The 25,158-nt window shown below is 48.0% G+C and overlaps 1 protein-coding gene across 5 annotated transcripts in view; it reads right to left on the reverse strand.

The window, feature by feature from the left end:
• The window catches only part of LOC119975856 (alpha-1,4-N-acetylglucosaminyltransferase-like), a 38,128-nt gene extending 14,652 nt beyond the window's left edge, over positions 1-23,476 (reverse strand). Inside the window, exons 1-2 of one of the 5 annotated variants that reach the window (XM_038815732.1) lie at positions 23,303-23,476; positions 4,126-4,586 (exon numbers count right to left, since the gene is read on the reverse strand). In XM_038815732.1, coding sequence (XP_038671660.1) covers positions 4,126-4,586; positions 23,303-23,351 — 510 coding nt within the window. In that variant the 5' untranslated portion in view covers positions 23,352-23,476. Of the gene's footprint in view, positions 1-4,125; positions 4,587-11,034; positions 11,071-13,374; positions 13,446-14,308; positions 14,622-23,302 lie in introns of those variants that run through there. The other 4 variants (XM_038815735.1, XM_038815731.1, XM_038815734.1 and 1 more) reach the window with 4 other exon arrangements.
• Positions 23,477-25,158: the final 1,682 nt, after the last annotated feature.

Below are 25,158 nucleotides of genomic sequence, written 5' to 3' on the forward strand. Positions count from 1 at the left end.
ATGGGGAGGAAGTGCCAACTCTACACAGACAGTCACCCAAGGCCGGAATTGAACTTGGGTCCTTGGTGCTGTGAGGCAGCAGTGCTAACCACTGTGCCACCGTGCTGGGTAAAACAGTGCAGGCTGCATGTCTGCTGGAGGATGGGCATCTCAATCTGCACTAATGTGTGCACAATCAATGGAATGCACGTGGGGTAGAAGAGTGGCCACCCACTGAAGGCCATCCCCCTGCACTTGCTGATGGTCGCCATGACCTCCACCCAGCCTGGCCCCCACCCAGCAAGACCACCTCTCTGCCAACAGCACTCTTGCCTGAGTCATGTCCTGGGGCTCTGGGGGGAGGGTTGCTGATGGCCCTCCTCTGAGTGTAAAATATATTGGCTTCAGATTGCATAGCAGCTCTTGGCGGATGGGAAGTCACCTTCCAGGGCCATCAGTCTATTTTATTTGTTTGTTTATTCATTTTTTTTTCAATTAAGGGACAATTTAGCGTGACCAGTCCACCTACCCACACATCTTCTGGGTTGTGGGGGTGAGACCCATGCAGACATGGGGAGAATGTGCTAGCTCCACACAGACCATGACCTGGGGCCAGGATCGAACCCGGGTCCTCGCCGCCAGGAGGCAGCAGTGCTAACTTACTGTGCCATTGTGCCACCTCAGCGCCCTCAGTCTTGGGGAAGACCAATTGCTATCAACTTAACTGCCTTATAGGCAGAAGTTATGGCGAGACTTCCTCCTCAGAGACAACATGGGTGTCTCGCTGCTTTTTCAGATAGCAGGACAGACACTTGCTGAGAACAAAAGACTCTGCTCATTGATTCAAGCTAACCTATGGGGACAACACTGGACAGATGATATCATGTGTTAAGGACAATTAATGTAGTATAATTTTGAGAGCCAAACAAAAAGTGTGATGGCTTTTTGATCCACAAGGGTCAGAAAACTGATTAAATCCATCTCAGGCATTCTGTTTTAGTGGTGATTGTCCATTTAGGGGTAATACAGCTCAGTGAAGGTCACCTGGCCTGGGTGAGAAGATGGGGAATCACCCCAGGGAGAGGAGTTTTCTCAGGCAGACGGATTCCAGAACCAGCTGCAGGCATGTTGCTGCTCATGTAGATCCTTGTAAATAAACCCTTTGTTGTTCACTACTGAAATCTCTGAAAGTGCATCATTACACTTCTATAAAGGAATACTGAACAAGCAGGATGAACGGATGAACAGCACTCGCGTGAGATACGGGGCCTCAGCAGGGAACACACAGCTGAGATCACACATAGCCTTGTTTTGTGCATTGAGGAGCTCCATTCGCCAGAATTCCTCAGATCAGCAAGAGATCGGGATGCCATTTTTAAATGGGGTCCAGATCTCTGGCGACCCCGAAGTGACTTCCCCAAGCCCCAACGCACTATGGGAGGGTACCCTGGCTCCCCCAACACTCATGCAGGGCACCCCCAGCTGGATCACCAATGCATACAAAATGCCAGCTTGGTACCTTGGCAGTGCCAACCTAGCCTTTTGGCAGTGCCCCACCAGCTGGCAGTGCCACCTGGGCAACTTGTCAGTGTCAGGTTGGCACCAAGGCAGCACAGCCAAGGCCGCACAGAGCCCCGTTTTGTGCATTGAGGAGCTCCATTCGCCGGGCTTTCTCAGTGCAGCAAGAGATCGGGCCACCATTTTTTAAATGGCGTCTGGATCTCTGGATCCCCCCCCAAGTCCCAAAGCACATGGGTGGATCCCCTGGCCCCACCCCCTCATAGGCTGCCCCCAGCCAGATCACAACTGCACAAAATAATGCCAGCTTGGCAGTGCCAACCTGGCACCCTGGCAGTGCCCCTGCCACCTGGGCAGTGTCAGGATAACCAGGTGGCACCAGCAGTGCCAGGGTACAATCCTGCCCTAAGGGTATGCACCTCTGGCCCTCCGCTCCCCTGGGAAATTCCCACAAGTTCTGTTCCATCTGGTCCCCATTTGTGGAGACCACCACTGAACCACACTCAGCCAAGGAACCTGTGGCAAAGGAGATAGAGCCCATGCTTCGGTATCTCGGGAATATACACATTAAAGCGAGGCTAGCTATCTCACTTTAATATGAATGCTGAAAAATAAAATCCCACAATGGGCGGGATTGAGATCACAACGTGAGAGCCGGGTCAACCCTGGGAGCAGGGTCTCCCGGTTTCTATCGTCCACTCAGCGCCACGGCTAGTTACTTTTCGGGTACATGCCCCAAGAACCTAAAATGAGTAAAGGAAGGATATAAGGAGAGCCTTTGGCCCACATGGGCTGCTCGCCAATGGCGGAGACGAAAACACCGTCTATAAGGAAATAAAGTAGGGAACAGATAATGTGCAGAGAATCCTCCACAGACTAAGAAACTAATCATATCGTGGTTCTGTGAGCAGTACCATATAGTCGTGTCTGTCTGGATGCTGAATTTTCTATCAAATGTAGTTACCAAATGCTTTTAAACATAGATTAGACTTAATAAACTGATCAAAAAATAGCACTGTCCTTTATGTCAGTGGCTGGGTTTATTACTCCACTCAGTGCCTTGTTTAATCTGAGTCTCGCGGGATTAATGACAAAACCCTACAATTCACAACATTTCCACATTTATATTGCGTCATAAATGTTCAGCTGGATTCCCCGTTTCTGAGACTAGTGACTGGATTCTCCGATTCTGCGGCTATGTTGGATCCTCAGCCCGGTGGGGGTATAGCAGCCGGACCGCGTAAAGCCCCAGGCTTTACCTGTGGATGTGGCCACAGAATTGCCGGGTCCGTGCCGCGCATGCACAAGGTGGTGGCCTGAGGTGTCTGCGGCGTACAGCATAGCGCCGGCTGTGCAAGGACCCGGCCTGCCAAACACCGCCTCCCTGTAACCCCCCCTTGCCACCCCCACCAGACCCTGCCAAAGCCCCCACTGCCAGCGGAACGGTTCCCCCCCCCAACTGTAGCGGCGCTGGACAGAGTCCGCAGTTGCCACGCGAGGTCCACAAAAGTTGTGAGACACGTATCCCACGTCTTCAGGCACTTGGCCCATTGAGGTCGGAGCATCGGGGGAGGGCCTCAGGTGACGTCATGAGGCCATCGGCATGCGGCATATTCCTTGAGCATGCCGTTTTTGAGGGGGCAGAGCATTGGACAAACGGCGCCATCCCCGATTCCAGCATAAAAGTGAATTCTCCGACTGATCACCAAACGCGATTTTGATGTCGGCGATCAGATTATCCAGCCCAAAGTGTTGACACCGACGCAGAATTCTTGGACTTTAACGACAGCAAAACTGGCGCCGAACCTGGATCGATTCGTGGAACACAATCGATTCCAGTGAAAAACGGTACGGGATTCGCCAGGTCCGTGACTGACACTCAGCAAGTTGACAAGCTGCAGCTGCATATACACATTACAAGCCCACACACTCATATCAGCCGACAAGATGGCACTGGCTGCGCTGGAGCACGCCCATAGAGATGTTGGGTTGGCCTGGGCCAGATGGCACTGGGGGTGCCCTTATACAATCCGTCGCCCTTAGTTCACAGTGGGCTGTTAGCGGCATGTGCAGCTGCCTTGCCGGTTGCGGCAATGGTGCTACGTGTCCGTCCATCTCGACCACATAGCCCACCTCCTGGCCACTCCCCCGCTACTTCCCCTGGCCCTAACAGAAGCCTCCCCCCCCCCCCCCCCCCCCCAGCCAGCGTGACAACCGTCCGCAAACTATGGTAATGCTGGACACTTTCGGTACCCACTCTCTCTCAGCAGCCATGACGCCGATTTCCTGATTTTAAAGCACAAGTGAACCGTGCCGTCTGGAACTTGGCCCATTGGAGGCGGAGCATCGCAGAGGCTCTGGAAAATACCGGGCTGGCCCGCTAATGTCATATAAACGGTGTTTACTGTCTGTGCGTTCCAGATTGCATTGACGCTGCTGTCGAGGTGACAGAGAATTACGATTTAGCGTCAATTTGGCGTCCACCGTGATTTTAGCTTTGGATTCTATTCTCCACCCAATCGTGTTTCGTGATTTCGGCATCAGTCAATGGAGAATCCCACCCGTTATTTTTCAAATAACCAGGAACAACAACTGTAGAAATTGGAAATATTTTTCATAGTTGGTTACCTTTTGATACCACTTGTCCAAAGGAGTGTTTTCAAACAGTTCAGGTACATTCATGGGTACAAGGACAACATTACTTATTGCAGACAGCAATGGAATGCCAGTATAATTAGGATGTGGATATTGTGATAACTTGCCACTGAGTCCCTTCATGAAATAATAGACCTTTTTTTCTGGGTTTAAACGAGCAGCAGATTCCACTGAACACACCGCCAATGGTGATGGCTCAACTTTATCAGTTGCCTCCACAAATATTATGCCAGGCTCCACGATTCGTTCTGAAAAACTTGAGGCGGCTTTTGTTTTCACTTGAGCTATTTCCAAGATGCCGCTTTTAATGAACTGATAGGTGTCCATCTTGTACAATCTGAAAAGAATACTACAAACTATAAGGGTGAGAATGAGCAGGAACCACTTGAAACGGGATCCCATGGTGTGAATCTGAGCTGTTTCTTCAAAGGCTCCTGTGAATCAAAGATAGAGAATCTTTATTCAGTAACGAAGCGCCGTATTATTGATGTTTATACTGAAATCAACCAGGGTTTCATAAAATATATTTAACTATCACCTCATTAACGCCAGAACAAATGCAGTCAAAAGATAGTCCTCTCATGGGGGAGTGAGGCAGAGAGACCAGGAAATATTGGAGCTGTTCACCTAAAATCACGATTATAAATCCTTGAGAGGTGACCACATGCATCACTTCCTTCCACTTTGAGCACGGATCATTTTACAGATTAGATTAAGGCAAATCAAGTTAAGAGAGAGGTCAATAGTGATAGTGACAAACATTGAAGGTGACTTTTCAGAAGAAGCAGAATAGATGCATTCCAACAAGTAAGAAAAATCCACTGGATGGACGCACCACCCATGGTTAACTCGAAAGGTTCTGATGTGGCTTGTTTCCCCTCGTGAGATAATCGAGATCTAGGGGACACAGTTTAAGGGTAAAAGGTCTCTCATCCATGACAGAGATGAGGAGGATTTGCTTCTCTCAAAAGCCCATGGGCTGGACTCTCCATAGGCGGAATCCTCCATTTTTCTGGCAGTGTACTCACACCTATGGATTTCCTGAGGCCATGGGGGTGCCCACAATGGGAAACCCCATTGGCCGCCTGGTGGGAAGGAGAATCCTGCTGCTGGCGGGGATGCACCGCACCACAAAACGGGTGCAGTGGGATGGAAAATCCCGTCCCATGAGTCTTTGGAATTCGCTTCCATGGAGAGCAGTGGAGATTGGAATATGGAATATATTCAAAAGAGCAACAGATTTTGAATCAAAGAAAATATTACAGGGGAACAGGCAGAAATGTAATGTGGCGTTCAATAGCACAGGGCTAAATCGCTGGCTTTGAAAGCAGATCAAGCAGGCCAGCAGCAAGGTTCGATTCCCGTAACAGCCTCCCCGAACAGACGCCGGACTGTGGCGACTAGGGGCTTTTCACAGTAACTTCATTTGAAGTCTACTCGTGACAATAAGCGATTTTCATTTCATTTTTTCAATCCACAATAAGCCATGATCTCATTGAATGGGGAACAGGCTTGATGGGTCGAATGGCCTAACCCTGTCCTACTTCTTATCTTCATTTCATTTTATGATTTTTGGCATGACTGACCACATCATTCTCTTCCAACGCTTATCCAGTGTGTGGGAATGTTCTCAGCAGATTCCATTATTATCTATCTAATCGAACCCGGAAAATTAGTTGTTATTGCTCTCCTGCTCCTGCATTGTTAACCTTAGTATCCTCCACAGATCAACCATAAGACCATAAGACATAGGAGTGGAAGTAAGGCCATTCGGCCCATCGAGTCCACTCCGCCATTCAATCATGGCTGATGGGCATTTCAACTCCACCTACCAGCATTCTCCCCGTAGCCCTTAATTCCTCGCGACATCAAGAATTTATCTATCTCTGCCTTGAAGCCATTTAGCGTCCCGGCCTCCACTGCACTCCGCGGCAATGAATTCCACAGGCCCACCACTCTCTGGCTGAAGAAATGTCTCCGCATTTCTGTTCTGAATTTACCCCCTCTAATTCTAAGGCTGTGCCCACGGGTCCTCGTCTCCTCGCCTAACGGAAACAGTTTCTTTGCGTCCACCCTTTCTAAGCCATGTATTATCTTGTAAGTTTCTATTAGATCTCCCCTTAACCTTCTAAACTCCAATGAATACAATCCCAGGATCCTCAGCCGTTCATCATATGTTAGACCCGCCATTCCAGGGATCATCCGTGTGAATCTCCGCTGGACACGCTCCAGTGCCAGTATGTCCTTCCTGAGATGTGGGGCCCAAAACTGGACACAGTACTCCAAATGGGGCCTAACCAGAGCCTTATAAAGGCTCAGTAGCACATCGCTGCTTTTATATTCCAACCCTCTTGAGATAAATGACAACATTGCATTCGCTTTCTTAATCACAGATTCAACCTGCATGTTTACCTTTAGGGAATCCTCGACTAGCACTCCCAGATCCCTTTGTACTTTGGCTTTATGAATTTTCTCACCGTTTAGAAAGTAGTCTATGCTTGGATTCTTTTTTCCAAAGTGCAAGACCTCACATTTTCTCACGTTGAATTGCATCAGCCATTTCCTGCACCACTCTCCCAAACTGTCTAGATCCTTCTGCAGCCTCCCCACTTCTTCAGCACTACCGATGACTTCGTATCATCGGCAAACTTTGCTAGAATGCCCCCAGTCCCTTCATCCAGATCATTAATATATATGGTGAACAGCTGCGGCCCCAATACTGAACCCTGTGGGACACCGCTGGTCACCGGCTGCCATTCCGAAAAAGAACCTTTTATCCCAACTCTCTGCCTTCTGTCAGACAGCCAATCCTCAACCCATGCCAGTAGCTCACCTCGAACACCATGGGCCCTCACCTTACTCAGCAGCCTCCTGTGTGGCACCTTATCAAAGGCCTTTTGGAAATCCAGATAGACCACATCCACTGGGTTTCCCCAGTCTAACCTACTTGTCACCTCCTCAAAGAATTCTAACAGGTTCGTCAGGCACGACCTCCCCTTACTAAATCCATGTTGACTTGTTCTAATCCGACCCTGCTCTTCCAAGAATTTAGAAATCTCATCCTTAACGATCGATTCTAGAATTTTACCAACGACCGAGGTTAGGCTAATTGGCCTATAATTTTCCATCTTTTGTCTTGATCCTTTCTTGAACAAGGGGGTTACAACAGCGATCTTCCAATCGTCCGGGACTTTCCCTGACTCCAGTGATTTATGAAAGATCTCAACCAACGCTTCCGCTATTTCTTCAGCCACCTCCCTCAGAACTCTAGGATGTAGCCCATCGGGGCCAGAAGATTTGTCAATTTTAAGACCGTTTAGCTTTTTTAGCACCATCTCTTTTGTAATGGCAACTATACTCAACTCAGCCCCCTGACCCTCTATAATTTTTGGGATATTACTCATGTCTTCCACTGTGAAGACAGACGCAAAGTACTTATTAAGTTCTCCAGCCATTTCCTCGTCTCCCATCACTAGCCTTCCGGAATCAGTTTGAATTGGCCCAATGTCTACTTTGGCCTGTCGTTTGTTTCTTATGTATTGAAAGAAACTTTTACTATCATTTCTTATATTACTGGCTAGCCTGCCTTCATATTTGATCCTCTCCTTCCTTATTTGTCTCTTTGTTAACCTCTGTTTGTTTTTGTAGCCTTCCCAATCTTCTGATTTCCCAGTGCTTTTGGCCACTTTATAGGATCTCTCTTTTTCTTTGATACATTTCCTGACCTCCTTTGTCAGCCATGGCTGTCTAATCCTTTCCCGGATAATCTTTCTTTTCTTGGGGATGAACCTCTGTACAGTGTCCTCAATTATGCATACAAACTCCTGCCATTTTTGCTCTGCTGTCTTCCCCACTAGGGTCTGCTTCCAGTCGATTTTCGCCAGTTCCTCTCTCATGCCCTCGTAATTACCTTTATTTAACTGTAACACCATTACATCCGATTTTGCCTTCTCTCTTTCAAACTGCAGACTGAACTCAACCATATTATAATCGCTGCTTCCTAAGTGTTCTCTTACTTTAAGATCTTTTATAAAGTCTGGTTCATTACATAGCACTAGGTCCAGAATAGCCTGCTCCCTTGTGGGCTCCATGACAAGCTGTTCCAAAAAGCCATCTTGTAAGCATTCCATGAATTCCTTTTCTTTGGATCCACTGGCTACGTTATTTACCCAATCCACCTGCATATTGAAGTCCCCCATGATCACCGTGACCTTGCCTTTCTGACATGCCTTTTCTATTTCCCGGTACATGTTGCGCCCCTGGTCCTGACCACTGTTAGGAGGTCTGTACATAACTCCCATTATGGTTTTTTTGCCTTTGTGGTTCCTCAATTCTACCCACACAGACTCCACATCATCCGACCCTATGTCGTTTAGTGCCATAGATTTAATTTTGTTCTTAACTAACAAGGCAACCCCACCCCCTCGGCCCACCTCCCTGTCTTTTCGATAGGTTGTATATCCTTGGATGTTTAACTGCCAGTCCTGAACCCCCTGCAGCCATGTCTCTGTGATGCCTACCACATCATAATCATTCACGATGATCTGTGCCATTAGTTCGTCCACTTTGTTACAAATGCTACGAGCATTCAGGTAAAGTGCCTTAATGCTAACTTTCTTATCATTACAGATATTGGAAGTCCTAAGATGTCCAAAGTTATCCTTCCTTTTTGTTGAATTCCTAGTCTGCCTCAAGCTTAAATCCACCTGCCTACATGTTATCCTCCTGCGTATTTTGCCATTTAACTCTATGCTCCCTGTCGCTTTCACTTTCCCTTCCCCCCAACTCAGAAGTTTAAAGTCCTACTGACCACCCTATTTATCCTCTTCGCTAGAACACTGGTTCCAGATCGGTTCAGGTGGAGACCGTCCCAACGGTACAGATCCCCCCGGTTCCAAAACTGATGCCAATGTCCCATGAAGTGGAATCCCTCTTTCCCACACCAATCCCTTAGCCACGTGTTTACTTCCCTAATTTTCTTGTCCCTATGCCAATTGGCACGTGGCTCGGGCAGTAATCCGGAGATTATGACCCTTGAGGACCTGTATTTCAGTTTTCTTCCTAGTGCTTGATAGTCCCCGAACAGGTCCTCCACCCTAGCTTTACCTATGTTGTTAGTCCCAACGTGTACCACAACAACTGGATCCTCCCCCTCCCGCTCCAATATCCTTTCAAGCCGGTCAGAGATGTCCCGCACCCTGGCACCGGGCAGGCAACACACCATGCGAGACTCCCGATCCGGCTTGCATAGGATACCATCTGTCCCCCTAATTATAGAATCCCCTATAACAACTACTTGTCTTTTTACTCCCCCCTCTTGAATGGCCTTCTGCACCATGGTACCGTGATCAGCTGGCTCATCCTGTCCAGAGCCCTTTTCCTCATCCATACAGGGAGCAAGAGTCTCATACCTGTTGGACAAGGTCAAGGGCTGAGGCTCCTGCACTCCTGAACTCAGGTTCCCCCTGCCTGCCTCACTAACAGTCACACTCTGAAGTCCCTGATCACTTACTGAATGTGAATTACTTAATCTCCCAGGTGTGACTGCCTCCTGAAACAAAGTGTCCAGGAAACTCTTCCCCTCCCGGATGTGCCGCAGTGTTTGAAGCTCAGATTCCAGATCATCAACTCTGAGCCGGAGTTCTTCCAGCAACCAACACTTGCTGCAGATGTGGTCATTGCCATTCACAAGGGGAACAGCCAGCTCCCACATCATACAGCTACAGCACATCACCTCCCCAGCCATCTCTGATTAGTTAATTAATTTATTACTTTGTATAAATTTCAGTTTAAAAAAAAACAAACTTGGATACCTCTGCTATAGTCTTTTTCAACTTAGTTCTGGTTAACAAATAAGAAAAAGAAAAATAATAATGTAATAAGGCACTCACCTGCTCCACCAGAATTTATTGTCTAGGGAGGGGTAAACCTTCCCAGAAGTCTGTGGGACAAACTTCCTGTTTCCTGCAAAGGTAAGTAATTTGAACTTACAACTCACCTCCTCTTTTCAACCCTTAGCCCAACCCTGTTCTTATCTACATGCTGCCTGTGGGCATAGTGTTAATGTGTACATGCGCTGCTCTATCTCAACACTATTGACTCCTCCATTTTGCTCCATTATCAGATTCTTATCCAACATCCTGTTGTAAATGAGTAAACATTTTCTACAATTAAATATGGGAAACCTGTAGCCACTTCTTACAGCTCGAAACTCCATCCATAGCTATAGACTTTAACCTTCACTCTGGCAACAGTGTGAGATTAGCTAGATTCCGTTGAGAACCTCAATGTCACAGTTGATCCTAAGAGAGCTCCGAGCCTGATATTCAGGCCATCACTAAGACTACCTATTTTCACCCTGTAATTATCATTCTGCACATCCTGATTCTGTCTCAGCACATCTGCTGCTGAAAATTTTATTCACTCCTTCATCACCTCTGGAATCAACAACTCCAACATACACCTGTCTGATCTCCAATATTCCACTCTGTAAACCTGAGGTCATGCAAATATCTGGGGTGGAATTCAAACAATACATTTCTCAGTTTCATTGACTTTTTGGGTGAGATCCAGACCAGCATTCAAACACACTTAGTCATTCTTTGGGTCCTTGGGGACTTTCCCCCCAGTCCACCCACACACTTAGAAACGTTTTCAGTAATGGGGAGCTGAACGCACCGGTAATACTATGCAGCAGGGAAAATGCAGAATCTGAGGTACACATGGGACAGAAGGGAAGAGAATCTCTCAAACCGAAAATGTGAACAAACACAAATCAGCATACTAAACACACGCATATCTCAGGTAACACATTTCATCGCCAACAAATCAGAAATGCTCAGCCTGGCTCCTGAGTGTCTGGAAGAGGCATCGTGGACCTACCCGTATACATGCATCAGGGAAACAGCTCTCACCACCTCATTACAGGCCGATTGTCTAAAGGACATTCGTTCGTATTGCAAAGCTGATAGACAAGATGTGTTCACTGAATAATTAAAAGTAGGGTACGTCAGACAATGTATCCCCGCCATCGAATCAGGGAAGTGACTGCAACTTAATAAAACTGCCAGTATCGATAATCAATTATTTTATAATACTTTGAATCACCTTGCCTTCTTTTGAATTGCCCCAGACTATCCAAAACTGTATAAGATGTGGAAGAGAGCTTTATGGGCCAGAGCAACTTGGACCGAGCTGCAGCTAAGATAGCTGACTTTTAATTCCGCCGCATGCATGTGGCAAGTAAAGCTACTTTGTTCAAGTTTCATACAGTCTGAAGAACTCGACTCATTTAATTCTGCTAACATACCATCTCCTCAGAGATCGGGCCGCCGCTTTGAAAGGGTGCCCTGATCACTAAATTAGCTTGGGGATCCCCCTAAACCCCCACTAATGGACCCTCTGCATACATAGGCATCCCCTCCCCCCAGCCGTGAGGACACCCCGCTATGGGGCTGGTGAGGGCCCCACCTTTTCATCACTGCCAATCCCTCCTGTCAGACCCCCCTTTTCTGGACCCACACCCTTTATCCCCCATTCGTTATGAGGCCACCATACCTGCCCTTCACCCCTCCCCCCTCAACCGCCCTCACCTCCTCTTTCATGAGCATGGTCTCCCTCAGGCCCCGACCATTGGCATTGCCACCCTGGCCCCAGGAACCCCGGTACCCCACTACTGACACCCTGGAACCCGGTATTTGTGGTGATATGATCTGCATACTCGTCTGCCATTGGGCCAGAACGGCGGCTTACCATTGGCCCTGGTCGGTCATGTGCCTCTCGACCGACTGGCCGAGAGGCTGAGTTAACCACGCCTCTATTAACGAGGTATAAATGCTCAGACGCCTGACGATCGTCCCTTTCCACTGTAGACGATCGCAGAGCTGTGTTCTAGTCAATTAAAGCCAGACTTTGGTAAATCACTCGCCTCGCGTGCAATCGATGGTACATCAGTATTCAAACACACTTAGTCATTTTTTGGGTCCTTGGGGACTTTCTCCCCAGTCCACCCACACTTAGAAACGTTTTCAGTAATGGGGAGCTGAACTCACCGGTAATACTATGTAGCAGGGAAAATGCAGAATCTGAGGTACACATGGGACAGCAGGGAAGAGAATCTGCAGTGGCAGTGTCAGGGAGGCAGTGCTAGGGTGCCAGACTGGCAGTGCCAATGTGCCCGGGTGCCAGAGGGAGAGCCAGACTGCCACCCTGCCATGTCGCTGACCACCCTGGGATCTCCAATGGCCTGGGAGCCCCACAGGTGCTCCACGTTTGTGTGGACCAGTACTAAATGGCACCTGGTCGAGTTTGCACATTCTCACCATATCTGCGTGGGTTTCACCCCACAACCGAAAGACGTGCTGATTAGGTGGATTGGCCATGATAAATTGCTCCTTAATTGGAAAAGAATAATAATTGGCTACTCTAAATTTATTTTTTAAAAGGTTAGCCTAGTTAAATGAGCCTAATGTCTCATTTAAATATGCCGATCGCGTGTGATTCAATTGCCTCGTTGCAACACCATGTCGGGCGCGACAAGACCAGTAAATCGCACCCCTGCTGTCCATGTCTTAACTCACAGCAAATTCAGTTCTGTGTTCGCTGATCCACATTGGCTCTAAGCTGCCACTTTTTTTCCAATTAAAGGGGAATTTAATGTGGCAAATCCCCCAACCTGCACATCTTTGGGCTGTGGGGGCGAAACCCATCCAAACACGGGGAGAATGTACAAACTCCACACGGACAATGACCCAGAGCCGGGATCGATCCTGGGACCTCGGCGTCATGAGGCAGCGGTGAGGCACTGCGGCACCGGGCTGCCCCGATTATTATTTTCTGACTCATCCAATAGCTGCACAATGTACGTAGAACATAGAACAGTACAGCACAGAACAGGTTTGTCGGCCCTCATCATGAGAAACACTGAAAGACAGGATTGAACCCACAGATCTCTTTTTATCTGTACACCTGAGAAACACTGAAAGACAGGATTGAACCCACATATCTCTTTTTATCTGTACACCTGAGAAACACTGAAAGACAGGATTGAACACGCAGATCTCTTTTTATCTGTCCTATTTTATATTATTCCACATGCTGCTCTCGGTGTGAAAGTGTGAAAGGAAACAATACGATGTGACACAGTAAAGATCAGTTCCCAATCTGACAAGAATACCCTGAAAATATAGCAAAGGTGCGATTTTAAAAGGTATCATCACCTACCTGTTGAAATACATCAGTGTTCCAGAGAGTCAGTGTTGTGTGTAAGAATGGCTGATTAGGAACTGTTTGATTATGAGGTGCAATTGCGTCATTTGGCCAGAAGCCAATATCAATGCCAGGTGGCTCACGCCCTAAAAACGATGTGACAGCCAAAGATTTTGCTATTTTAATCGAAATATTACTGGACCATTAACAATGGGATGGGTAGTTTGCAGACCTGGATTTAAATCTCACCACAACAGTTAATGGAATTTAAAATCAATCAATTAATAAATCTGAAGAAGTTGGTCTCGGCAAAAGTGGCCATCAATTTGCTGTTAAGTCATTAAAACTCATCTTATTTACTTCACCAAAGTCACAGCGGTTGACTTTAACCTGTGGACCACTCAGTTACATCAAACCATTACAGAAAAGTGGAAAAAGAATAAACTCTTTGGACCACCTCGCATTGACCTGGGCACCGTAAATAGTTAAGGCAAAACCTTGCCCTCTTCACCAACATCTGGGGACCTGTGCCAAAACTGTCCCGTAGACAACTCAAGCAACAGCTTGAAGTGGTAACATTAACTTACAGTTACCATCCACCATCACCAAATCTCGGAATATCCTGTCCCACAAAAGCTGGTGATACAGTGGTGTACAGCCAGGAGTGAGTGGACCTGGGAGTTTTCTACAGTTATCCTGTACCTTGAATCACTGAAGGTAGCAAGGCACAGACTGCAGTCTGGAGGGAGGATACCTCGAAGCCCATCACCGAGAGAGGGTCAGCAGTACCACTACCCACCAATCTGGCTGCTCCAAAGGACATATCTACCAGGCTGGACCTTGGTGAAGTAACCAAGAGGGAAAATCCTACTTGGCCTCATTCTCACCAGTGTGGCCAATGTACAGCCCTTGTGCAGACAATTCCCACCTTCACACTGAGGTTACTCACCAATGTTTTGTGTGGCACCATTACCATGTTGAATACAATGTTCAGATTTAGAACACATAGCAACTCAGAAGGGAGCAAAGTCTGTGTGTCCTTACAACATTGTGATTGCGACACTAAAGATAAGTGCTCTTGAACTGGTTGCCCCACAATTTATGTAGTTCCTGTAGAGCTTGTTCTGGAAAATACAGAATGTGTCATTTGAAACATAGAGGTCTGCCAATATCTGGTCTGGGAGAGTGCAGGGAAAGATCCCACAAGAGGTTGGTGGCAGCTGAAAAGAGCAGAAACTGTGGCCAGGTCTTCTGTCAAAAATGCAGTCAATTTCAGTCTGTCAGAATTGTTATTACAACCTGCAGCAGGAGAAAGGGAAAAAGAAAAAGAGAGTTTGCATAGATTTCTTTGTGCTGTGTTGAAGCACTGTGATGTACTGAATAGAGGGGGACCCATTGGCCTGGTTGTGTCTCACCATGCCCCTTTAAGCCCCGTAGTCCATTCCCTATCGGAGGTCCCGATCTCTCCCGCCAAAAAGCACTAAGCGCGGGCTTCCCTCGCCCCTCTCCCCACGCGCGAGGCAGCAGCCATCAAGAGAGCAGCAGAACGCGAAGCAGCAACAGCTGGCGGCCGGGGCACGGCCCGGGGGAGCTCCGCTCCCCTCAAGGAGGTGGAAGGCTCAAAGAAACGGCAGCAAGAATGAGGAGGATGAGAAGGAAGATGTTTGTTGGTGGACTCAGCTGGGAAACAAGTAAGAAAGATTTAAGGGACTGCTTTTCTGGAGGTGGAGAGATTGTAGACTGCTTAATTAAAATGGATCCTGTGACTGGGCGTTCGCGAGGATTTGGGTTTATCCTCTTCAAGGATCCTGAAAGAGTAGACAGGGTATTGAATGGGGAGCACAAACTTGATGGGAGAGTTATTGATCCCAAGAAAGCTCAGGCTATGAAGGGCAAGGTTGAAATAAAATTGGCACAACCTAAGGAAGTGTACCAGCAGCAGCAATGGGGAGGACAGAACACAGAGAACAGAGAAAACAGAGAAACAGCAACAGGAGAGAAGGGGAGGAGAACTAAAAGAGAGAGAGAGAGAGAGTCTGAAGGTCCCTACAACAAACCAGCAGCAATGGGGAGGACAGAGGACAGAACACAGAGAACAGAGAAAACAGAGAAACAGCAACAGGAGAGAAGGGGAGGAGAACTACAAGAGAGAGAGAGTTTGAAGGTCCCTACAACAAACCAGCAGCATCCAGAATCACTAATCGTTTTTCCTTTCTGTAAAGAAAGTGTTTGCAACTTATTAAAAAAAAGTATAATAATAATAAAATAACTTAACCTGAAAATGTGGTTATTAGCTTACTTCACTTCCTTAGCAATGCAGGACCCAGGACATCGATGCTACTAAGGGGTAAGTAGGTAAAATTCTTCGGTGAAGGTATGGGTTATACCGGGGAATAACTTGGAAATATAGTTTGACCTGGATAGCACCCACAGAAGCCTGCTTCGGAGTCAGGGAGTGAGAATCCCTGTTCATCATTTGGAATATCGGCCCTTTTGGTATAGGGGGAATTCTAAGACAGAGTGGTGGATTTACAAAAACAAGCTCCAGCATTGTTATCCACCCAATGATACATAATGAAACTGCCTTTGATCGCACGCAGAAAAGCCTCCAGACGTGAGATAATTAATGGTGATGCACCTGCGAAAAACACATGAAGAGCCAGGCAATGACTTCCTCCAATAATCCTCTACCATTAACATTCTTGTGGCAGGGTGTAGGGGAGGGGAATGCAGCAGGAGGAGTTGCTAATGACTAGTAATTTAAATGGATGAGGCATATCGATATTGTGGCTACAAGAGCAGCATAGAAGCTGGTGAGTTGCTGAAGGCTTTCCACCACCTACAAGGCAGGAGTGGTGATAGAATGCTCTTGACACTATCCATGAGCAAGATCCTGCTTCATTGGAACCCCAACCATCGTTGTAAACAGTCATTCTCCATGACACGGCTACAGTGTGGCTGCAGGTGAACCATCACCAAGGATCACTGCACAAACGTACCAAGGTTCCTCTAAGTACACCTCTCAAAACTCCAGTCTATACACCTACAAGGTTGATGGCAGTAGGTGCACACGATGGTGCATGCACACCGTCTCCTGAACTGGAAATATATTATCTTTCCTTAATCTCCACTGGGTCAAATCTAGCATTTCCTTTCCTCACAGCAATGTGGGAGTACTTTCATCTCACATTCGCCTTTTCAGGCACAATTGGGGAAGGACTGCAGGCCTCGTCAATGACGACCAAATCTGTAAGCGAGGCTATTGGTTTTAGATTTTAGTTCAAACATATGAAAAAATAATGGGTGGGCAGCACGGTAGCATGGTGGTTAGCATAAATGCTTCACAGTTCCAGGGTCCCAGTTTCGATTCCCAGTTGGGTCACTGTCTGTGCGGAGTCTGCACGTCCTCCCCGTGTGTGCGTGGGTTTCCTCCGGATGCTCCGGTTTCCTCCCACAGTCCAAAGATGTGTGGGTTAGGTGGATTGGCCATGCTAAATTGCCCGTAGTGTCCTAAAAAAAGTAAGGTTAAGGGGGGGTTGTTGGGTTACGGGTATAGGGTGGATACGTGGGTTTGAGTAGGGTGATCATGGCTCGGCACAACATCGAGGGCCGAAGGGCCTGTTCTGTGCTGTACTAGAACATAGAACGATACAGCGCAGTACAGGCCCTTCGGCCCTCGATGTTGCACCGACATGGAAAAAACTAAAGGCCATCTAACCTACACTATGCCCTTATCATCCATGCTTATCCAATAAATTTTTAAATGCCCTCAATGTTGGCGAGTTCACTACTGTTGCAGGTAGGGCATTCCACGGCCTCACCACTCTTTGCGTAAAAAACCCACCTCTGACCTCTGTCCTATATCTATTACCCCTCAATTTAAGGCTATGTCCCCTCGTGCTAGCCACCTCCATCCGCGGGAGAAGGCTCTCGGTGTCCACCCTATCTAACCCTCTGATCATTTTGTATGCCTCTATTAAGTCACCTCTTAACCTTCTTCTCTCTAACGAAAACAACCTCAAGTCCATCAGCCTTTCCTCATAAGATTTTCCCTCCATACCAGGCAACATCCTGGTAAATCTCCTCTGCACCCGTTCCAAAGCTTCCACGTCCTTCCTTAATGAGGCGACCAGAACTGTACGCAATACTCCAAATGCGGCCGTACTAGAGTTTTGTACAACTGCAACATGACCTCATGGCTCCGGAACTCAATCCCTCTACCAATAAAGGCCATCACACCATACGCCTTCTTCACAACCCTATCAACCTGGGTGGCAACTTTCAGGGATCTATGTACATGGACACCGAGATCCCTCTGCTCATCCACACTACCAAGAATTTTACCATTAGCCAAATATTCCGCATTCTTGTTATTCTTTCCTAAGTGAATCACCTCACACTTCTCCACATTAAACTCCATTTGCCACCTCTCAGCCCAGCTCTGCAGCTTATCTATGTACCTCTGTAACCTGCAACATCCTTCCGCACTGTCTACAACTCCACCGACTTTAGTGTCGTCTGCAAATTTACTCACCCATCCTTCTGCGCCCTCCTCTAGGTCATTTATAAAAATGACAAACAGCAACGGTCCCAGAACAGATCCTTGTGGTACGCCACTCGTAACTGAACTCCATTCTGAACATTTCCCATCAACTACCACTCTCTGTCTTCTTTCAACTAGCCAATTTCTGATCCACATCTCTAAATCACCCTCAATCCGTATTTTCTGCAATAGCCGACCGTGGGGAACCTTATCAAACGCTTTACTGAAATCCATATACACCACATCAACTGCTCTCCCCTCGTCTACCTGTTCAGTCACCTTCTCAAAGAACTCGATAAGGTTTCTGAGGCATGACCTACCCTTCACAAAACCATGCTGACTCTCCCTAATCATATTATTCCTATCTAGATGATTATAAATCGTATATTTTATAATCCTCTCCAAGACCTTACCCACCACAGACGTTAGGCTCACCGGCCTATAGTTACCGGGGTTATCTCTACTCCCCTTCTTGAACAAAGGGACCACATTTGCTATCCTCCAGTCCTCTGGCACTATTCCTGTAGCCAATGATGACCTAAAAATCAAAGCCAAAGGCTCAGCAATCTCTTCCCTGGCTTCCCAGAGAATCCTAGGATAAATCCCATCCGGCCCCGGGGACTTATCTATTTTCTCCTTGTCCAGAATTGCCAACACTTCTTCCCTACGCACCTCAATGCCATCTATTCTAATAGCCAGGGTCTCAGCATTCTCCTCCACAATATTATCTTTTTCTTGAGTGAATACTGACGAAAAGTATTCATTTAGTATCTCGCTTATCTCCTCAGCCTCCACACACAACTTCCCACCACTGTCCTTGACTGGCCCTACTCTTACCCTAGTCATTCTTTATTCCTGACATACCTATAGAAAGCTTTTGGGTTTTCCTTGATCCTACCTGCCAAGACTTCTCATGTCCCCTCCTTGCTCGTCTCAGCTCTCTCTTTAGATCCTTCCTCACTTCCTTGTAACTATCAAGCGCCCCAACTGAAACTTCATGCCTCATCTTCACATAGGCCTCCTTCTTCCTCTTAACAAGAGATTCCACTTCTTTGGTAAACCACGGTTCCCTCGCTCGACCCCTTCCTCCCTGCCTGACTGGTACGTACTTATCAAGAACATGCAATAGCTGTTCCTTGAACAAGCTCCACATATCCAGTGTGCCCAACCCTTGCAGTCTACTTCTCCAACCAACACATCCTAAGTCATGTCTAATGGCATCATAATTGCCCTTCCCCCAGCTATAACTCTTGCCCTGCGGGGTATACTTATCCCTTTCCATCACTAACGTAAAGGTCACCGAATTGTGGTCACTATTTCCAAAGTGCTCACCTACCTCCAGATCTAACACCTGGCCTGGTTCATTACCCAAAACCAAATCCAATGTGGCCTCACCTCTTGTTGGCCTGTCAACATATTGTGTCAGGAAACCATCCTGCACACATTGTACAAAGAACGACCCATCTAATGTACTCGAACTATATCTTTCCAGTCAATATTTGGAAAGTTAAGTCTCCCATAACAACTACCCTGTTACTTTCGCTCTTTTCCAGAATCATCTTCGCCATCCTTTCCTCTACATCCCTAGAACTATTAGGTGCCTATAGAAAACTCCCAACAGGGTGACCTCTCCTTTCCTGTTTCTAACCTCAGCCCATACTACCTCAGAAGAAGAGTCCCCATCTCGCATCCTTTCCGCCACCGTAATACTGTCCTTGACTAGCAGCGCCACACCTCCCCCTCTTTTGCCCCCTTCTCTGAGCTTACTAAAACACCCTAAACCCCGGAACCTGCAACAACCATTCCTGTCCCTGCTCTATCCATGTCTCTGAAATGGCCACAACGTCGAAGTCCAGGTACCAACCCATGCTGCCAGTTCCCCTACCTTATTTCGATACTCCTGGCATTGAAGTAGACACACTTCAAACCACTACCTGAACACTGGCACCCTCCTGCGAAGTCAAATCTGTTCTATGTTCTATAATTTAATGTCAAAAAACTAAATTTAGTTATCTATTTACATGTATTCTTATCGAGAAAATATGAATGTGATTGTCATGATTGTTGAGTTCTATAAATGTGAGAACATTTTGGGTGGAATCTTCCTGAAAGGGGGGGGGTTCGCGATGACACCTCTCAAAACTGATTCGGTAGCATGCCACTAGAGTAGTTTTACATAAATTGTCCTTATTAAGGATTGAGATGAATTATAGGACTGAGTATCAGTATTAACCATTAAACATGTATTTTTAGGACATAGCAATAACAAGTAATCAAATGGGATTTAGGATAGCTAACTTGACCAAAAGGACATTACTTCTGACATCTTTGTCTTTGTGGAACAATTCAGGGTGCTGGTTCTGTTGTTCTGCTTCTCACAAACAGTCAGCAAGCTGCTGGGATTGTACGCAGCTGTCAGGATGTGGATCAATCATGTAATGCTTGCAACTCTATTGGGTGAAGTTTAAACATTGCTTGCAATTCTATTGGATGAATTTAAAAGAAACAGCTTCAGGGATTGGATCGCGTTCAACTGGGGTGGGCTATTGATTTTTGAATGTTGTATAATTACTGTGTTCGGGTCTTTGTTCGGCAGAACAGTCTTGGCTGATATCCAGTCTGTTTTTCCGGGGACATGAAACAAGCTTGATTAAATAAGCCATCTTTGTCAGGTTGTCGTGTTTGTTCCTCTCTGTACTGAGCTGGAGCCATAGGGAATAACCCCACATGGAAGCTGACTCAATACACAGGTCTTAAAATCGCTCCTACATTATTTGGCGCTGTGAGCTCGGGCGTATACAGGATTCCGGCAGAATAATCCGCCTCCTAAATACGGGTGAGTACATTTCAATTTACCAGCCAGTAGATAAATTCAGGCTGTGGAGATTCGGGAGCTGCAGCAAAAGGCTTCGGAGAACGAGGACAAACTCCTCGGCCTGGCGGTGAAGGTGGAGTCGCACGAGGCGCTTCACAAGAAATGGTTGGCGAGCGTGGAGGAGATAGAGAACTGCTCTCCCGCCGGAAGAATCTGCGGATTTTGGGCCTCCTGGAGGGGCTAGAAGGTTCGGATTTGGGGGCCTACGTGGTCCTGATGCTGAATTCACTGATGGGCGTAGGACCGTTCCGGGGACCCCTGGAGCTGGAGGGTGCCGATCGGTTTGCTGCTGCGGAGGCCCGGGCGAACGAGCCACCCAGGGCGGTGCTGGTCGCTTTCAACGCTTGGTCGACATTGAGTGCGTGCTTCGTTGGGCGAAGAGGGAGAGGAGTAGTAAGTGGGAGAATACGGAGATCAGGATTTACCAGGACTGGAGTGCGGAGGTGGCGAAGAGAAGGGCTGGGTTTAACCGGGCGAAGGCAGTGCTCCACCAGAAGGGGGTCAAGTTTGTCCTGTTGCAGCCGGCACACCTGTGGGTCACTTATAAAGACCGCCAACTTTACTTTAACTCCCCGGAGGAGGCCTGGACTTTTGTCCAGGCAGAGAAGCTGGACTTGAACTGAGGACTGGGGGCTGGGGAACGTTGTACACAGCCCGGATGCTTTGTCCTCCTTGATATCCTTTCGCTCTTTTTGGTTCCATTGGACGATGTTTTTTTTTGTTGTCTAGCCTTTTCTTTTCTGCGGGACTCTTCTGTTTACTTGGGTGTTTATCATATAATGTTGGGATTTTTATTATTTCACTGGTTACGGGTTTGGGTGGGGTTCGCGGCCCTGTTGGGTCATGTGCCTGTCTTCCCACGTTTTGGGTCGGGGGCGGGGGCTTGGGGGGGGCGTGGGCCTCTCTCCCGCGCTGGAGAAGCAGGGGGGGGTCGGCATTGGGGGAATGGTTGGGGGACACTGGGGAGGGTAATTGGGGTGGCGTGAGCAGCCGGGGTCAGCAGGAGTCGGCTGACTTACGGAAGTACAATGACTGGAGTTACGCAGCTAGGGGGGCCCTAGCTTGGGGGGGGGGGGGAATGGGGAGGGTGGGGGGGGGGGAAAGAGGGGGGGATACCGGGTTTGCTGCTGGAATGGCCAAGAAGGAGCTGGAGCGTGCAGAGGGGATCAGGATGGTGGTCTGTCGCTGTGGGGAACGGTCTGAGCGGGGGGCGCGGGCACGTGGCGGACTACGGAAGGGTGATGGCTAGTCGACGGGGGAGGGGCAGGTGGCCCTCCGATCCGGCTGATCACCTGGAATGTGAGGCGAATGAATGGGCCGGTCAAACGGTCCCGCGTGATCGCGCACCTGAGGGGGCTGAAGGCGGACGTGGCTATGCTTCAGGAGACGCACCTGAAGGTGGCGGATCAGGTCAGGTTGAGGAAGGGGTGGGTGGGCTAAGTGTTTCATTCAGGGCTGGATGCAAAAAACCGGGGGGGGGGGGGGGGGGGGTGGCGATCCTGGTGGGGAAGAGGGTGTCGTTTGAGGCGTCGAGTGTGGTGGCAGACAGTGGCGGGAGGTACGTGATGGTGAGCGGCAAGCTGCAAGGGGAGCGGGTGGTGCTGGTCAATGTATATGCCCCGAATTGGGAAGATGCGGGTTTCATGCGGCGCATGTTGGGCCGGATTCCAGATTTGGAGGTGGGGGGCCTGATAATGGGCGGGGGGATTTCAACAATGATGTTTCATCACTGGAGACTGCATCTTCCACTGTGTTAACTGATCTGGGGTTGAGTTAAGAGTAACAATTCTGAGCAAAGTGATTTTTTTCCTTTGCATCTGGAACAAAAGTTGCCAAACGCTGGACAGTGCCTTAATTTGTGCCTTTGACCACATATTTTACACAGAAATATTTCATCCTGATCTTTGACCTATTTGATGGCATGCCAGGAGCTGCAGGAGCTTTCCCACCTTTTTTTGGAAGTTTCCCACCTTTTTGGAAAAAGGGTGGCAACCGGAATGCTTTCCTCCAAGAAGACGGCGCCATTACTGAGAAACATTTTTGAATGCTGTGCTTCTAGTTCGTGAGCGTGGCAAATTTTATCTATTTGTTCCAAGGATAGCTCCGATTCCCTCAGCAGCCGTTACGTCAGCTTATTTTCCTTCACACAAAATAGAATCTGGTCCCGAATTATGGAAGATTCCACCGCAGAAAAATTACAGGTTTTAGCTTTTAACTTTAAATCAGTGATGAAATGATTCTGTGGACTCTTCTGTCTTCTGTAAATGTGGTCTAAACACATAGCGTTCATAAATTTCATTCCTTCTGGGTGTGCAATGTTCACCAAATCTTTGAATTACTTATTTAAAATTTTTACTATCTTCATCGTTTGCAAATTTAAATGTATTAAACACAAATTGCTTCGGGCCCTGCCGCTGTCAGGAGCATCGTTACGTTAGGCAAATCTGATTGATCTCCTAAATTTACTGCAGTAAGAAACAGATTAAATTGCTGTTTAAACACATACCAGTTGCTGTCCACATTACCATGAAATCTGAGACTCACTGGTGGCTTCAATGAATCCACGGCGCTCATTCCTGCAGTCTGCAAAATCTTCAAATCTCTGTGGACCTCGTGGCAGGCTTCACTCAATGATCTGATCGGTCTTTCTCAGTTTTCAATACCATCCAGCCTGGTATCATGTAATGTTCTTGTCGGATGGCCTGATTTATATTACAAGAACACTTGTAGCTAAAGCTATAAACATTTTCTTAACATTAACTGTGGGTCAAATATATACAAACAACAGATGAATAATAGTATGAACATGACTTCCGGTGGCGACCATGGAGTCAGCAGTCGCATATTGGGCAGCTCCCGCACATGGTCGTCTTTTTGGGGCCTTTACGCCGGTTTGTTGCAGGAATTTTGTAGAGGAAAGGTGTAGAAGCAAGAACAGAAGAAACTGACCCCTAGTTTATGGAGCTGTGGCCCAGACGTAATCGTAAAAGAACGAACCAGGTGGTGGTGGCGGCGAGTGAGGACTGGACAACGCGTGTGGAGATGCTGGACGAACAGGGTCGGACCCCGTCAGCTCAGTGGTCGATGCACCAGTTGGTGAGCTTCTTAAATGAGAAGTTCACCCAACAACGGAAGGAGAGTGCGGAGGATCTGGTCTGGGCAGTGAACTTGATCAAGGTGGTGGTTGACTGCGTGGAGATGAGACTGGCAGCCCAGGGACAGGTGATCCAGACGTTGGGGAGCAGGCGGGGAACAGGAGGACCAGTCCACCTCGATAGCAGCATAGATTGGGCTGCTGTGTGACCAGCAGAAGAGACTGCTGGAGAAAGTGGAAGACCTGGAAAATCATTCTCAGAGGCAGAACATTCGGATCATGGGTCTGCCGGAGGGAATCGAAGGATCGGATGCTGGTGTGTATGTGGGGAAGGTGTTGGAGAAGGTGCGTTTGATTGACCTTTGGAGGTGGATCGGGCCCACAGGGCACTGATGCGAAAGCCCCAGGGCAGGTGAGCCGCCGAGGGCGATGATGGTACGATTACATCGGTTCCTGGACAAGGAACGCATTATGAGGTGGGCCAGGCAGACGAGGCAATGCACATGGAAAGATGTCGAGATCCGGGTGTACCAGGACCTGGGAACAGAGCTCACAAAGAGGAGGGCGTGCTTTAATAAGGTCAAGTTGGCCCTATGCAAAAGGGGCATAAAGTTTGGTCTACTGTACCCGGCTCATCTATGGGTGACCTATGGGGGCCGGGAGTTGCACTTTGGCTCGACGGAGGAGGCAGCGGATTTTATGAAGGAGAATAGACTGACAGTAGGAGGACCTTGAACTTTGACTGCGGAGTTCTGAACAATATTCTGTAAAAACTTTGGGATTGTGTTGTTCGGATTTATTTTGGGGGTTTTGCTTATTTGTTTATATTTTTCAGTCCTGTTTGGGGTTAGGCTGATATATAGTTCTTTGTTAAGGGAGATGGGGTAGGTCTTTTCGAACCTTGGGGGGGGATGGTTTGTTTTGTTTACTTCTTGCCTTTGTTTCGATTGTTTTGAATGTTTGCACTAAGAGCGGGGGAGGGGGTGCGGAACCAGTAGGGGATAAGATGCCAGGCGTCATGGGCGGGGGCTGCCAGGCTAGCTGGATGGGCTAGTTCATGGAAGCAAAGTGGGGGGTGAGCTGAATACCCATGTGGGGGGAGGGGAGAGTGGGGTGGGCTGACTGGGGTGGGAGTAGACTGCTGACAGGGAGGGGACTTTTAAGATGGAGGAGGAGGAGGAGGGTTGATGACGGTAGTTGTCTGAGGGTGGGCCAGAGGAGGTGCAGGACATGGCCGGACACTGGCCTAGGATGGGTTATGGTTGATCCAAGGGGAGGGGGCGGGGT

Source organism: Scyliorhinus canicula, chromosome 13 (genome assembly GCF_902713615.1).
Source record: "Scyliorhinus canicula chromosome 13, sScyCan1.1, whole genome shotgun sequence".
NCBI lineage: Eukaryota > Metazoa > Chordata > Chondrichthyes > Carcharhiniformes > Scyliorhinidae > Scyliorhinus > Scyliorhinus canicula.